This window comes from Lathyrus oleraceus, chromosome 3 (genome assembly GCF_024323335.1).
Source record: "Lathyrus oleraceus cultivar Zhongwan6 chromosome 3, CAAS_Psat_ZW6_1.0, whole genome shotgun sequence".
Classification (NCBI taxonomy): domain Eukaryota; kingdom Viridiplantae; phylum Streptophyta; class Magnoliopsida; order Fabales; family Fabaceae; genus Lathyrus; species Lathyrus oleraceus.
Genome location: NC_066581.1, coordinates 110246805 through 110263772, shown reverse-complemented (window position 1 = coordinate 110263772; position 16968 = coordinate 110246805). Strand labels below are relative to the sequence as shown.

Sequence of the window (16968 nt, the reverse complement as noted above, 5' to 3'; positions counted from 1 at the left end):
TAAAGAGGTCCTTGAAACTTGAAAGAGTATATGCATGAACTAATCTATGTATCAAAGGCATATACTAAAAAATATACATGAAAAAATAAAAATAAAATAAGTGTTTCTCACACTTATACGCTAAGAGCATATTTCTTTGAATATCCTTGTTAAATGTAACATTTGATTTAAACTTGTGTATATGCCTATTGAAGCATTTTGTAAATACAAAACCTGTATAACTTAACTTTTGGTTAATTTCCTTGAGAGGCTAAGTGTAGTCAAAATTCTCAAGAAGTCATTGACAGTTAGTCTTTGAGTTATTTTCCTTGAGAGACTAGAGTGTAGTAAGAATTTCTCAAGAAGTCTTAGATTGTGTGTCGTTGAGTTCGTTGTAATCATATTGATTATTGTATTAAATCCTTATTAAGAAGGAGAAATCACTCAGGCGGGTGGACAAGACATAACTTCGTCATATATTGAACTAGGATAAAAATACTTGTGTTATCTTCTTTATCATTACCTTTATTGTTTGATATATTGGGTGGTAAAAAATTTCTTTATCTAGAAACCCAATTCGACCCCCACCCCCCTTATTGTGTTTCTTACACCTTCAGAAAGAGGTTGAGGTCGATCCTTCCTTGGAAAAGAGTGAAAAAGAGAAGGTGGTCAAACTCTTGCGGGAATATGTGGATGTATTTGCTTGGTCATACCAAGATATGTCAGGTCTAGAAACAAACATGGTCGAGCACAAGTTGCGACTTAAACCAGAATGAACTCCGGTAAAATAGAAACTAAGAAGTACCAAATCTGACATGTCTCTCATGATCAGAGAAGAGGTCAATAAGCAGTTCGATGTAGGTTTCTTAGCTGTAGCCAAATACTCACAATGGGTTGCTAATATTGTGTCAGTCTCAAAGAAAGATGGGAAGATGTGAATGTGTGTTGATTATCGAAACTTGAACAAAGAGTGGTATCTGGTTACAAAAATGACATAACCAGTTACATGTTCATTGTGTTTGAAAAATTTGAATGTTTTTAGGGTGGTAACCGGTTACACCTTTTACATAACCGATTAAACATAGGGAAAATGCATCTTTTCATGAACCATTCTCATTCCAAACCTTTGCAAAACTTCATGGAAATGCTACAAACTTATGCATATTTTCTTAGAGGTTCCTTAGGGTCTATTTAACGCAAGAAAAATCAAAATTTCAAACTACCTCTTTCATTAATCATTTTTACATTAGTTCAAACAGATTTTTAAGGTATTTGTACCATTTCAATGGAACCTTCTAAGAGTTTCATTCAAACATTATAAACACTTAAGATTTTTATATGATTGAATTGTAATAATGAGAAAAAAGGAAGATCTATCATCTTGAAATCAATTCAAGAAACAACTTTTTCATTTCTATAGAAAGTGTGTATATTATTTTTCTCATAGCGTGTTGGTGAAAAGTGTTTGTAAATAAAAAGTCGTATACTTTTTTTTGTGATAATCATCATAGTGTTTGGTGTTTGTAAAAAGGTCATCTGAATTAGGTTGATTCAAAGTCCATCATAGTGTTTGGTGTTTGTGAAAAGGTTCTTTGAATTAAGGTGATTCAAAGTCGTACATAAGTTTGATGTTTGTGTATGTTTTAGAAGGTTGTAAAGAAATCTTGGTGTGAGACTTGTATAAAGATCTAAACATAGTGAAGAATCTTTCAAGCTGTGAAGAAACTAGATGTGCACTTGGTTGATAAGGGAAACTAGTATAATTGTCTTGTATCATTTATTTTTCAACATTTTAATTTTATGCATTTATTATCCTAAGAATATAACATATTCATAACTTTCGAAAAAATTACAAGTTAAAAGTTGTTGTGCAAAAACGAGAAAATTGGACAACCTTAATTCACTCTCCTCTTAGGTTGCATCTCATACTTACATAAAATATAAAATCTTTGATCCAAATCCTTGTTGACTTGTACATAATGTCTGACATTGAATCCTTGCGAAATCTTTACTCGAAATCGATTTAATTCTTCTTAGCTCTAAGAATGTTGCTCCAAGTTCCCTTCTGCAACCATCTTTACTCGATCTTATCGGTATCTTGGACCTTGACCTGTCTGAAGATGAGAAAAATTCCAACTTTGTATGTAGAATTCCAGACAACTCTACCAACACAATTCTTATCAACTCAACCATAACCACCCACACAAATATAAACCCCTGTAATCCTCAAGAAATCTTCAAAGAAAATGTTAATCACAATAACGGTCCTACTCACAAATCTCACATCCTAAGAGGAGACTCAATACTGATATAAACAAAATCAGAAGCTAAAAGACAATCAACAAAATATAAATTCTTAGGAGGCAGAGACAACTTTATATAAGTGCAATTATGATATTTGACCAATCGCCTTATGAATTTTTAAAATCTACTAATGAGTAGTCCTTAAAAAAAATCCAAAAATTACACCAATTTTACCTAGTATTTTAAAATGCCAATTTTAAAACCCATTCATAAAATTAACATTTTGAGAGATACTTTTTATCCAACACGATGAATTTTTTTCACTATAAACAAAAGAGTTTAATGGTAGTGCACTGTCGGTGTAAAAAAATATTACACATGCATCCAATCAAAATATTTTAAAGTGTCAAATTATATAAATAATTTAAAATTTAATAGCTGACTTGACGGGATATATGGTTGTTATTGATTGACAGTGTAAAAATCATTTACCCTGTCAATGCACCATCCTTTTTCTCTAAACAAAAACACATGAATATTTATAAAAAAAAAGACACATAAATACAACATCTATCTATTATTGAACAAATAGAACTCATTCAACAAAAAAAATCTCTATCTAACTATTACTATATCATTGCAACCAATTACCATGGTGGAATAAAAAAGGGACCAATTGCAAATTTGTAATGAATATATATCGGGAAAGAAATGAAATGGCTGAGAGGAAACCGTAGCGTTTGGTTCAGACTGTTGGGACAGAAATTGCATCATGGTATGCACTCATCATCCTGTTTCCCACCAAGCACATTGTATTGTGCATACGGTTCATTAGCATCAATCATTATACGTATTATCCTTTGTATTGATACTATTCAAGTACTAGTAAAAACGTAGAAACGACACGACACAAACAGAACAGAAAACCTCCTCCTAGCCTAGGAAAGCAACATATTTCACCTACAATTTGCTGCAAATTTTATTCTGTCTCTAATTATTCATCTCTCGTCTCATTATTTTCCAATAATAATAGTCCATTTATGTAGACTCTATTCAACTCTATCTATCCCAAAAAACTTTCAGATTTGAATCCCACACCAGTAAACAAAATAGCATTACTTCTGTTGGAGACAGAGGAAGTAATAAGAAAATGAAACTTGGGAATCACTACAAGTATTGTTTTTTCTTTAATGCACTACCTTTTCACTACATGACTCTCTTTAGAATTTGTAGGTACATGAATGGAATTCTAGATACATAAACAACTTAGAAATTTGAAATGCATAAACATTTAACGTCTTATAAAAATTTAATAAAACCATTAATTTTGATATTTTTTTTAACATATCAAATGATATTTGATTGATATTAAATTATATAAAAATGATCTATATGATAATACACTTCAATCTAATGGTGAATTTTGTGATATAGATATGTGATAAAGAGTTTTGGAGATGTCATGTTATTAAATTTGACATCTTTATATTATTTGATCTTTATATATATATATATATATATATATATATATATATATATATATATATATATATATATATATATATATATATTTAATCGTATCCACATATATTTAACTATTTTAGTGATATGTACCTATTTTGAATATTTTTTCCAGCTATATCTATTGCAAATCTCTATTTTCACAATGTGACTTTTTTACCATGCAGCCCCTTTTTGAAAATTTATTCCCAATCCACTGTAGTTTGAATTTATTTTTCAGAATGCCTCGTTTCTAGAGGACACTCGCCCAATGAATGAACGAGTCCGCGAATGCTCTTTTACGAATGAAGGAACTTGGTCAATGGTTGGACGAGTCAATGATGGGTTTTTTTCGAGTGTTAGAACTCGACCAATGGATGATCGAGTGGTTGAAGAATATATATATATATATATATATATATATATATATATATATATATATATATATATATATATATATATATATATATATATATATATATATATATTTATTTTATTTTAAAAGTTTTAATTAATTACTATTACATTTAAATAATAATTTTATCACCCATGACATTAATTGATCGAGGGATGCCACTGATAGTAGAGTCTCGACCAATGAATGACCAAGTATTCACGTCTTAATTTTCTATAAATAGCTTGAATTGCAGAAATGTAATACAGATCACATAGCAAATTATTTTTGGAAGAATGTCTGTCCGGGGTCTTGTGTTTTATGAGCAAGACAAAAAAGTTAGTGTCTGCCTAGATCCGCAATGGAATTTCAGAACACTGATTGCAACCATCCACACTGGTTTTCGACAATTGGGTGGATATCGTATGAATGTGAGAAAAGTGTAGTATCGTTGTCCATACATAACGTTGACTGATGCAAGCCCTGAGGGTACGTACATGTATTACTTGGATCGTATAGAAAATGATTTAGATGTTCAATGTATGTTTTCAACACATAGTGGCGAAGTTAACAAATGATTTAAAGGTCCACTTGTGTTGGTTGTTGTTGTTGATTAGTTAGTTAATAAACTCTATGAATTTAAGTTATTGTGATTGTACTTTGTAACCAGAAGTCTTTAATATTAAATATATTCCATAATGTTTATTTCCAAAAGACATAGACATTAGAAATACATAAGGGTTGATAACATAATACGTGCTTAAAAGTTGATAATAAAAAAACATCATAATCATCTAGAGAGTCCTGCAACATTTGTACATTTCCTACGCATGTCTCCTATTTCGCGACAAATCCCACGCTTTCTCTTTTCCTTTTCAACGTCTATTTCGGTTCTAATTCGGGTGTTGGTTGGGCGCCCTTTCTTCCTCCTTCTCATAGAGTCATCGTGGCAAAAAGTAAATCCTTCATATCATGGCCAGTTCTCCTCATGGGGAAGTCCTAGGAAACTCTCCTTATAGACCTTGAAGACGTTAAGAATTTTGAACACGTCTGGTATATGAATGGAGTAGTCCTGGCGTATACTCGAACATGTTGCGATTACATGGAAGCAAGGTAAGTGAAATGCCTGAAATTTCCCACAATCGCAGTGATGTTTCCTAAGATCAACGCTGAAAGTACCAGTTGGTCGATCATCATTTTGATTAATCTTTTCATGGACCATGAAATAGAACCTCTCACGATCAAATTGCATGACGTTATGTGTGTTAGCTTTACTCACTTCTTCAGCCATCCCCTTGTTGCAATTATCAGTGAAAACTTGGCTAGAGGCCAACATTTTTGTCCACTGATGGCCTCTTTTACCAAAGAGTGATCCTAACCAATAGTACATAGATTGGACCAATGCAATGATTGGAAGGTTTTAGGTTTCTTTGAGTATCGAGTTCATTACTTCTTCCAGATTAGTTTTCATGTGACCCCAGCGTTGCCCTCCGTCATATGCCATTGCCCACTTCTCCCGAGGGATGTTGTCTATCCATGATAAAGCGTCATTGTTTGTTCTTCGGATTTCCCCGCGATAGTAGTTAAATGTCGCCTCTGTCAACGCATAACCCATCTTAACAACTTTTTGTGTAGTTCCTTGTCTTTAATCTCACACATGAAGTTTTGTGCAATGTGTCTAATGCAATAGACATGTGAAAATGGAGGATATTTTCATCCATTTTCCGGATTTTTATATGCACTCTTTATCGATTCATGTGTGTCTGATATAAGACACATATTTACTTGTGGAGTAATGTGTATTCTCAAATTCCTAAGAAAGAAACTCCAAGCATCCTTTGTCTCACCTTCAACTAATGCAAAAACTATTGGGAAAATGTTCTCGTTCCCATCATGTGCCACAACCATCAACATAGTCCTTTTATACTTGCCATACAACCATGTTTCGTCAACCTGCACAATAGGTTTACAATAGGCAAAACAACGTATACATGGTCTAAACGCCCAAAAGAGACGATGGAAGATCCTCTTGTCACCCAATTGGGATCCAACGTATGAAATCACAAGTAAGGTTTGCAATTCTATAATAGTACATATAAGATATGTTTTCATTACCAGCATCCACTGCGGCAGGTCGTTGTAAGATGTCTCCCAATTTCCATACAGTGATTCTATTGCCTTACACTTTGCAATCCATGCCTTTTTGTACATTATTATGTACCTGTATTTTTCTACAACATGAGCGATGATCACCTTCATATTAAGAGAAGCATCGCGATTAACAAGCTCAATTATGCTCTTACTAATCATTTCTGAATTTAGTTTTCTATGGTCTTGTGACATAGAAGTAGTTGTGCATGTGTGAGGCCCACCAAGCTTACCAATCTTCCACTTTGAGTTCCCCTTACACAAAGAAACCATGCATTTGAATTTGCATGCAAAATTCTTACACTTGATTATGTATCGTACATTGTCAGATTTAGTCACTGAATAATCAAGACTACGTTTTATATGCCAATGTTGCAACGCGATAACACAAGCTTCCTTGTTTTCAAACTCCATGCCCTCCTCTATGTCGTCAGTATTATGGTTTGATGTGAAACTTCCAAAAATAGAGATCGGTTGAACATCCTCCAAAATTATATTTTGCATGTGAACAAGTGGATTGTACAAATTAATCGGTTAAGCTCTTACTGCTACGGTAGGCATGTCGATGAGGTCATCATTGCCATCGTCATCGCTAGTACCAAATAGATCTTCAAAGAGGACCTCTTCTTGATCATCCTCACTATCTTCACCAACCTCTTCATTCAGTATGAAAGGTTCTTTATTTTGAGTCGGTTCGTCGTCAGTGGTTTAACTCATTCCATATTGGTGTGATTGTATGGATTGAGACGAATATGTTTCAAGATGTTCAAGTAGATGAACATATATCTCAATGGTGGATAATTGAGAAAATATTACGTGACACTGAAACATTGATTTGACTTGTTCGTCATTCTCAATAGGTGTCATTACGTAAAAGACGGTATCATCGTCTCCATTAATTAATGAATGACGATAAATAATTTCTTCAACGTGACTTTGCAAAAAAAAATCAATTCGATCTTTCAGATGATGGAAATCAGAATTGATGTGGATTTTGAATAAATGGATATTTGTATTTCTAAATGAGAATCCCTCATTAATATCTGTGAAAATAGTTCCATTATAGTGAATGGATATTACTAAATTTCTCTAAGCCATTTAGATGTTAGAAATCAATGAAGTGGTGGTGGAATATGGAATAAGGATACTACTAAATACCTCTTTTATAGTCAAAAAATGATTCTCAGTGGATGGAACAAGACCAAATTCGGTCATAGCATGAGAAACATCAAAGCTTAGCTCGCCCAATGGTTGGACGAGACATAAAACGTGTAGGCTTATCTCGACCAATGGTTGGACGAGGCATAAAACGTGTAGGCTTAACTCGGCCAATGGTTGGACGAGGCATAACACGTGTAGGCTTAACTCAGAAAATGGTTGGACGAGGCATAAGAGGGTAGATGTAGCTCGGCCAACCATTGGTTGGCCTCTTTGTTTTACATTGCATTGTCTCTTCAGTCAGTGAATCTTGGATTATATTCTTCATGCTAAAGTCTATATTTTACTACTAATTGGTACATTTTTTATGCCAGATAAGAGTGACAATTTATTGCATTCATCTTGGTTACCATTAGTAGGAGACCTAGAAAAATGCAACACATATAGTTGGGGTTCTGCTTGTTTGGAAACATTGTATAGACATATGTGCAAGGCAGCCCAGAAAGGAGTGAAAAGCATAGGAGGTTGTGTTGTATTATTCAGTGTTTGAGCATTCACACATATAATGTTATTTGCCCATGTTAGTACTGAGGTGCCATCATATCTGTATGCATTAAAGTAGTCAAATTCATTGAATGCACTTTATTGTCCTCACAGTAAACTATACATAACACTAAAACTTTTTTTGTAAATGCAAGATGTGCCAATGAGGTATGCATTACAAAAATAATCCTCGTCATCATCTACGTAGGTAACGAGTTGCAATTGAACACATGGAAGAAAATGATGTAAGTATCGTACATTACAATATTTAAGTTATCTAAACTTCTTATTTACATTATAACAATTATATTACTTACGACAATTTATATGGAGGTCATACATATAATACCCAGTGCCTGATTATAGTGACAGTCGAGTCTGGAGTGCAACAACATATATAATATGTTTCTTTACCGTTGAGATGCATCAGACAGATAGAGTCAAACTCTAATTTGGATTTGAACAACAGATCTCGTCTCAGCCAAGATGTTTAATGGAACACCATAACATGACTATGGTCCAAGCTTGGGATACACAATGGCAAGATTTGAACAAAGATGAGGTCAAAGAATGGAAAAAAAGAAGACATTTGGTATTACAAGGGAACTCAGTACTTGGTGAGTCTAAGCCGGGTAGAGAATATATGAATTGGTTTTTGACAATTCCTTTTATGGACGTTGCTCAGACACAATTTTTGAACGATCCCCGTCAACATGTCTCTTCTTCAACGCAACAAACTACCGCATCCATACATCATGGCATTTCCCCCATGTACACATCACAATATGGGGCCCAACCATCTTCATCCGTCCAACAAACATACCACCACACCCAGACCACACAACAACAGACCTTTTATGCCACCTCATCCCAACACCAAAATCCCCACACTCCATTCCCTCAAACAAACTACTATTACAACCAACAAACCAGCCTACGCCCACTCATACAATACACTCCAATTCCTCAACCAAACTTTGATAACTCAAACCCCCAATCCCAATCCTAAACATTTAACACTATATTCTCTCAACCCACTTCTACATTCAACCCTGATGATGCCTATTATCCTCCAATTCAACACACACAACCCAACACCTTCACACAACCAACACATTCACTATCCAACTTTGATCTCACAGATGAGTAACTACTGGATATCCCTAGTTTTTCCATTCAAGATTTCGACGGTATGGATATGCGTCCCAATACACCACATCAACATCTAGATCTATTTTCCGACTCATCTCCATCTCCCCCAATACAAAGAGCTAAAGAGTTAGGCAGGGAAAAAAAGCACAAGATATGGAACAAGCGATCATTATAACAAATAAAATGCATTTTTTGTATGTAGTTAAATAAAATGTATATTAATTCTTACGATTATTTATATGTTAATTAATATAATTATAAATATATTATAAAAATACAATTTAATTTATGAAAAAATCATTTAAAAAAACTATAATTTTTATTATTTAAATAATATAATTATTATAAAAATATTTGATATTAATAACAAAAATGTATTTAAATTTAAAAAAATTATAAAAAAAACAGTTGCTTCAACCACTCGGCCATCCATTGACCGGGTTCCTACATTCGATAAAGTGCTTTCACGGACTCGTCCTTTCATTGGACTGAGTATATTCTAAAATTAGAACATTCTAGGAAATTATTTTCAAAGTAAAATAAATTAAAAATAAATTTTCAAAAATAGGCTGCATAATAAAAAATAAAAAAAAAGTCTCACAATGTTTCTCATGTTTTATTTTTGCTTTTACTATACTGTTATTGCGACGGTTTACTAGAGGTAGTGCTAGTTTGATGTCCAGTTAGATTATAAAACTGTTTTTCTGAATAGTGTGACTAGTTGGAGAGTCATAGAAGATATTTTTTGTATCTAGCTATGTATATACTGTTGGTATATATATTAACATACTTTGGAATTTGGTGAGTAAAAATACTCAACCCCATTCTATAACTATCATTCAGCAAAGAAAAAGGTACTGGAGCCCAAATTCAAGGATTACAAATGATAGTGATCTATCACTGAAAATTGAAAAGCATAATCAGAGAACCTACCAAGAGTGACCAACACAAGTTGAAAAAGGAAAAATCACAAAGCAAGATGTAAAATTGACAAGTCATTTTTACACATTGCATTACATATCAATTAATGGAGCTTGTATTGGAAAAGAAAAATAACATGAGATTAGACTCATTACCGATTAGTCTTTATCATATTGCTTCTTTCTAGAGAAAGTTCTCAAATTATTTGATTCTCTCTGCCAACTACTGTAATTCTATCTTTTACACCAGCTGCCCACAAAAAACCAAAGGTGTAAAAAAGGTCTATTGAATGAACTTAATAACGGGGTTGTGCTCTTTGTACTAAAATCATGAGAAGGAAAGAGACATTAACATTAGATACATTGGATTTGTATTTACTTTTCAATCCCCTCGTTGTCTTCTTACTTTAGAACCGAGTTTGTTATAGGAACATACATAGTTCTTACTTTAGAACTACACATTTTAAAATTCAATGACATTTGACCGCAATTGTAGCATGATTGAAAAAATGTGATTAGAAACTATGGGTGGGACCGTAATTGGAGTGAAAATTATATGTTTGACAATTTATTTGATTTCATTTGGAATAAATATAGATTTTATTGGATATGATTTGTTCCATAAAAATCTTTCATAAAAGATGTGATTTGTTTTTAATTTAAATTTAAATTTAAATCTCCATTTAAATTAATTTGATTTTCGACCGTTGTCAAACAAATCACACAAATATATTGCTAAAATATAGCAACAAATCTGATTGAATCTCAACGAAAATTTTGCTTAAAAAATGCAACCACATTAGCCTGTTGAGATAGGGTCAGATGTTGCATATATTTGGAACATTTTGTTCCACACGTGTCTCTTCTTCACCACAACCTCAATACCATATGTCTATTGTCAGAGACCAGATGTTGCAGCACACATGTTGGAACATCGTGTTCCACATGTTACACCAGAACATCTAAAATAACTCTTTTCATATAAGTCTTCTTTGTAGAGTAAATCTTGGACCAAATCTTCCTTCAAGTTACATCAAATCAAATATTCTTTGACTGAAACAAATCCAAATCTTTTCAAATATATTTAGGATTAACAACACAAACTTCTTCCCAAAAGCAAACCTCTGCATCTTCTGAAGAAGTCAACACCACAACTCTTCCGAAAGATATCTAAAGATAGTCAGAACCCAAACCTTATTTCCATATGATACATACTCACATGTTGAATCTCTTGCTTAACTAGTTATGTCAAGCATTTTAGCTACATCTCGGAACCTCTTACTTAACTGGTTTTGTCAAGCACTTTACCTAAACAACTTTTGTTTAACTCGTTCTGTCAAGCATTTTAGGTGAACAACTTACACCCATATGATGGAATGTATGCCAAAACATCTTTTTCCATATATTTTCTAAAATACATCTTGTACATATGTTGTTTAACCTAATGCAACCAAACAAAATGAACTACAATCTCATTTTTTTTGCAAATTTTAGCTCAAACAACTACAAAATATGATCTTCATGAAGTGGCATAACTTGCACACCATATCACCCAATAGAATCAACAGAGTAAACAATTGTAGCTGGAGTAACACTTAAGTAAGATGATTGCTACACAACAAGATATCAACTTCATCATGTTGGAAATACAATCTCCCCCTTTGGAACATCTTGAACATCTTGTCACATCCCACATGATCATTACTCTCCCATTTTTGCCATAATTTGGCAAAGGTATGGAAAAAACCAACAATAAAAAAATCAAGCTTCAGAATCCAGAATGATTAGGCAAAACCATTAACATCAAAATTAGCTTCACACCACACTATCAGTATAGTCAGTGGTCCGAACAAACTACCAAAAAAAAAGTGGCATCAACAACAGGCTGAGGTGAAAATAGTCCATCATTTCTTCAATAATAACCATATCAAATTCATCAACTGGTATACAAATGTTGGAAAAAAATGTCAGAGACATCTTTCCCTAACTGATCCTCAACAACTCCTAAGGAATACCACCATCCTCCATCTTCTATATTATCCTAGGAAAACTAGCTTCAGCAATCAGCATTGTCTTCAACAGTTGATCATCACTATGAAACTCCATAAATTCATTATATACCAATGCTTCAAAAAATTTATGCATCCTTAATTACAATTTCTTCTTCTTTCTTAGTTCCCTTTTCCTTAGTCATGATCTTATTAATAGAGGGAACCTTGCGTCTCCCTAATTAATTAATCATTAAAGTTGAAAGCTTCACACACTTTCCTCTATCAAACACCTTTTTAAACTCCTAGATTTTTTCTTCATTGTTATAGCCATCATTAGTAATGGTTTTCATTATCCTAACATCTTTCATGATTTCTTTGCAATCAAGGGTTCCTTTTCCTAACTCTCTCACAACTGTAGTCCTTCTTAGAGAAACATATTTCCACTTGTGAACTCTTGTTTCAGAATGGGATGAGACATTATCCATGTGAGTATTAGACATACACGGCAATTCTCTTCCCACCGACCTTTCTCCTCATGGTGTACACAATATCTTGGACATTTGCTTCAGCATCAGATTCACTTGTTTGAACAAGCTTTCTACTCACTTCAAATTTAACAAGAGAGACTTGTTCATACTTCCTATGAATTGGAAACTCGGTCACCAACATGTAATACATGTTGTCTACCACATTTTGGTTGACATCTTCATTACCACATGCTCAACTCAAAATCAGACTACATTTGTTGAACACAATGCTCAAACATCTTAACTGACGTCTTACATATACAGTTTCATAAAGGTAACCTATCATCAAATTCTCATTGTCTTCCATATTGACACCCTTCATGTTGTTGATATCAATAGTAGAATCCATAATGACTTCCTCATAATCATCCTTTTTAATGACAACATCCTTGTCAATGACATAATTACTAGCATCTTGATGACTTTCACATGCAAGTATCTACTAAGGAATGAACTTTTCACATCCATATGATAAAGATTGAGCTTTAGAATAAATGACAGTCTTGGTATCATTCCAATGGCTCTAAGATGGGAAATAGTTTCATCATTATAAAGATTTCCATATTCTTCAGTAGATAGCAAAATGTTTCTTGTTTTCTCACCAACATCAAGACCAATGAGATCAATATCTTCATATTCATGGAGAGTCACATCAGTTTTAACATCATCTAGAGACTGTGTTCTCTTGGAATACAATCTATACACCTTGCTATTAATAGCACAACCCATAAATATGTTTCCATGCATATATTCACACAATGTCTCAACATTTTTTCTCCACATATTCTACTGCATGATCCTTCTTTCCTTTTGACGTATACTTTCTTATATCATCATTGTTATTAACAACACCAACATGTGTTATAACAATATTTAGCTCAACATTTTCATGGACATGATCATCATCACTCATAAAACTATTCTTAAGGGTCTCATCATCATTCTCCTTGTGAATTTAAGACTCTGTCAACATGTTAGACATGATGTCTGCCACATCTTTATCAACATCTGGATTTCCCATATTGGTTTTCTGGGTCTCCTCACCAAAATACTTTTAGAATAAGATGATAAGTTCTCATAGACTCATAGATGAGTGGGACATCAATCACATTTCCACCAACAACTATATTAGACATATCAAAACATGTGGAATATTGAGGAGAGAAACATCTGGTACATATTTCTTGACATACATGTTATAGCTGGACTCTAATACAGTAAGAGTAATACCAATTTCACCAAACACAATATCATGTGTTTGGTTAACCAAAACTCCAGACATATGAGAAGGAATTCCAATATGAAGAATTATGCCATAATCACTATTCTTCTTTAGCCTCTTCTTTTGAACCACTGTTGGTTGTTCGATGTTGGGAGGACCTCCAGACTAACCATTAACCCTCCCTTTAATGAAAAAGCATTGCTTGAGTATCATAAAGTCCATAAGTGATAATCCATAAGCATTAGTAAGATGTTGAAACATCTTGTAAGACATATTGATTTGCTTCTCAAGTTGACAAACTTCATAGATATTTCCTTATTCAATTTTGAGTTCAGTAGACATATGACAACTTTCTCTGCAACAACCCCCAAGATTTTTGTACCATGGCTTATTTCAGTTTCTAACATGTCTTCAATGATGTCTAAACATGATCTTCAATATTCTGCTATACAGTGCCATCAACCATCATCTTCATCTTTACATATTTCTTTCTCTTATGTTTATCACAAGATGTAACATAATTTCTTTCTCCTATCAACTGTCTATTGCAACTACTTTCAAAATAACAATCTTTACAAGAGAACACCTTGTAGGAGGAATAAGCAATATGAACACGAATATTAGGCTTGCCAAGCCAAACTTGTTGATGACGCCTTTGAAACTTCTCATTCCACTGAGGGTGCATACGTTGTTGGTGTGGTTGATAACCATATAACTTATAATAGTACAAGGGTCTGGATGAGACACAATTATTGTACTGGTAATCATGTTTGACCAGATGTTTAGACATGTTTCCTGACATTGTGCAATATGGTTTCTGAACAGGAGTAATATACTTTGTCTTTGATGACTGACCAATATGTATAACCCTTTTTGATATTTGAAGGTCATAACATTGTTTGCTTGGTTAGATCCACTTTCTTCATCATTAGAGACTTTGAATATTCTTATTTGTTTCCTTGAAACATTTGAGCATTCAGTTTGAATATGTCCAAAATCTTTAAAACTAAGGCATTGGATCCCTTTATACCCGAAGGAGTAGTTGAGATTTTTTCTTTCACCATCCTTTTCTTTATGTTGAATGTTCTTGACATTAATAAGGACATTATTCCCAAACCTCTTGTCAAGTTTTCTTATTACTTTATTAAAATTTTTGTCAAGCCTGAGATTTTCTTCATAATTACATTTTACTTGGTCTTCACAATCTTCATAACTTCCTTTGGATCTATTATTTTGAGGATAAATAATCTTTTATCTATGAACTGCTCCTCCTTCATTTAAGTTCTCCATGTTGAACAGAATAAGAACCCTGTAACACACCCAAAGAGAAGTGGGTACATGCTCTGATGTGAATTAAAATTTTGTTCTCAGGAGGACAAATTGATGATCAAATGTTTGGGACAACATGAACAACTAGTTTATGATAAATAACAAATTCTGGGGACAGATATCGGATACGATGTTTGAGAAATACCAGAATAAAAATCAGTTTAAAATACCAAGGGAAAACATTTTAGCTTATACAAAATGGTGCAGTAGAAAAGCAATAAATAACACGAGATTGGTAACCTAGTTTGGTGAAACTACATCTACGTATAGGGGAAACTCTACCCAAAAGTCTTATAGGAACATCAACCACGTGATTTTTAATTGTCTATTTCTAATCCTAGTGACTTTCTATTTAGGACCCCCATAAATATGAGAATCTCTTTCACTTTATCTCAATCAATAACCCCTAGTGATCAACTTCATTAACTACTCTATTGATTGTTAAATTTACAACTAAACTAAGACAAACAAACAACTTTGCCAAGTTACTGATACATATAGTGGTACACAAATAGATTCAACACTAATACAACATTGACGTGGAATACAAGAAACAAAAACACTTTGTTCTCAAGTTTATAGAATTAACATCTTAGAATAAAGTTTTACAACTCAAAAAGGAAAAAACCTCTCTTCCTTAAGATATGAGTGGGGGCAATAAAGTGGTGCAATAATAACTTAAAAAAAGACTCAAAAATAGAAATCCTAACACAAAAAATCTTCAAAACGTGCACCCCTCAAACTCTAGGTTTGAGTCTCCTTAAATAACAATGCTTTTTTTGTGCTAGTGTTAGTGGGCATTTAATTTAATTTCGTCAAGAATAAATGCAGATATTGTTGGATATGATTTGTTCCATAAAAATCTCCAACAAAAGATTGATTTGTTTCTAATTAAAATTTAGATTTAAATCTCCATTTAAATTTATTTGATCTTCAACAGTTGTCAAACAAATCACACAAATACATTTCTAAAATATAAGAACAAATCTGATTGAATTCAACAAGAATTTCGCTCTAAAAACGCAACAACATTGGCCTGTTGAGATAGGGCCATGTGTTGGACACATGTTGGAAAATTGTATTTCACTTGTGTCTTTTCTTCACCACAACTGCAATAATATATGCCTGTTGACAGAGTCGTATGTTGCAGCACACCCTTCTTCACCACAACTGCAATAATATATGTCTGTTGACAGAGAATAGATGTTGAATCACACATGTTGGAACATTGTGTTCCACATGTTACACCAGAACATAAAAAAAAACTTCATATAAGTCTTCTTTGTAGAGTAAACCTTAGACCAAATCTTCCTTCAAGGTACATCCAGTGAAATCTTCTTTGATTGAAACAAATCCAAATGGTTTTCAAATAGATCTTGGATTAACAACACAAACTTCTTCCCACAAGAAAATCTCTGCATCTTTTGAAGAAGTCAACACCACAACTCTTCTGAAGGATATCTAAAGATTGTCAGAACCCAAACTATATGTCAATATCATATATACCCACATGTTGAACCTCTTTCTTAACTAGTTTTGTCAAACATTTTAGCTATATCTTGGAATCTCTCGCATAATCCGTTATGTCATGCATTTTAACTGAACAACTCTTTTTTATCAAGTACTTTAGTTGAACAACTCACACTCAGATGCTGGAACACATGCTAGAACATCTTGTTCCACATGTTACCTAAAATGCATATCGTACGTATGTTGTTTTATCTAAGGCAGTAAAATAAAATGAACTACGAATATTCACGCCACATCAACCACAACCACAACACCTACACTCGCATCACGGCCGCAATATAAAACCGATTAAATAAATTATATAAAATTAGAAGATACGGTAGTAAGAGTG

General features: G+C 33.2%; 1 protein-coding gene across 1 annotated transcript; it reads right to left on the bottom strand.

The window, feature by feature from the left end:
* Positions 1 to 5830: 5830 nt before the first annotated feature.
* On the bottom strand, positions 5831 to 6769 carry LOC127129948 (uncharacterized). Its single transcript, XM_051059046.1, has 2 exons — positions 6233 to 6769; positions 5831 to 6070 (listed from the first exon to the last, which is right to left on the bottom strand). Exons 1-2 carry the CDS (start codon positions 6767 to 6769, stop codon positions 5831 to 5833), a joined length of 777 nt encoding a protein of 258 aa, XP_050915003.1.
* Positions 6770 to 16968: the final 10199 nt, after the last annotated feature.

Bases quoted from the DNA above. Each gene is read 5' to 3' on its own strand.
- LOC127129948 (XM_051059046.1), bottom strand. From the start codon at position 6,769: ATGCAAAATATAATTTTGGAGGATGTTCAACCGATCTCTATTTTTGGA. The intron at 6,071-6,232 runs GTAATGAAAACA...CCTATTGTGCAG, and splicing joins ACCTGCCGCAGTGGATGCTG to GTTGACGAAACATGGTTGTA.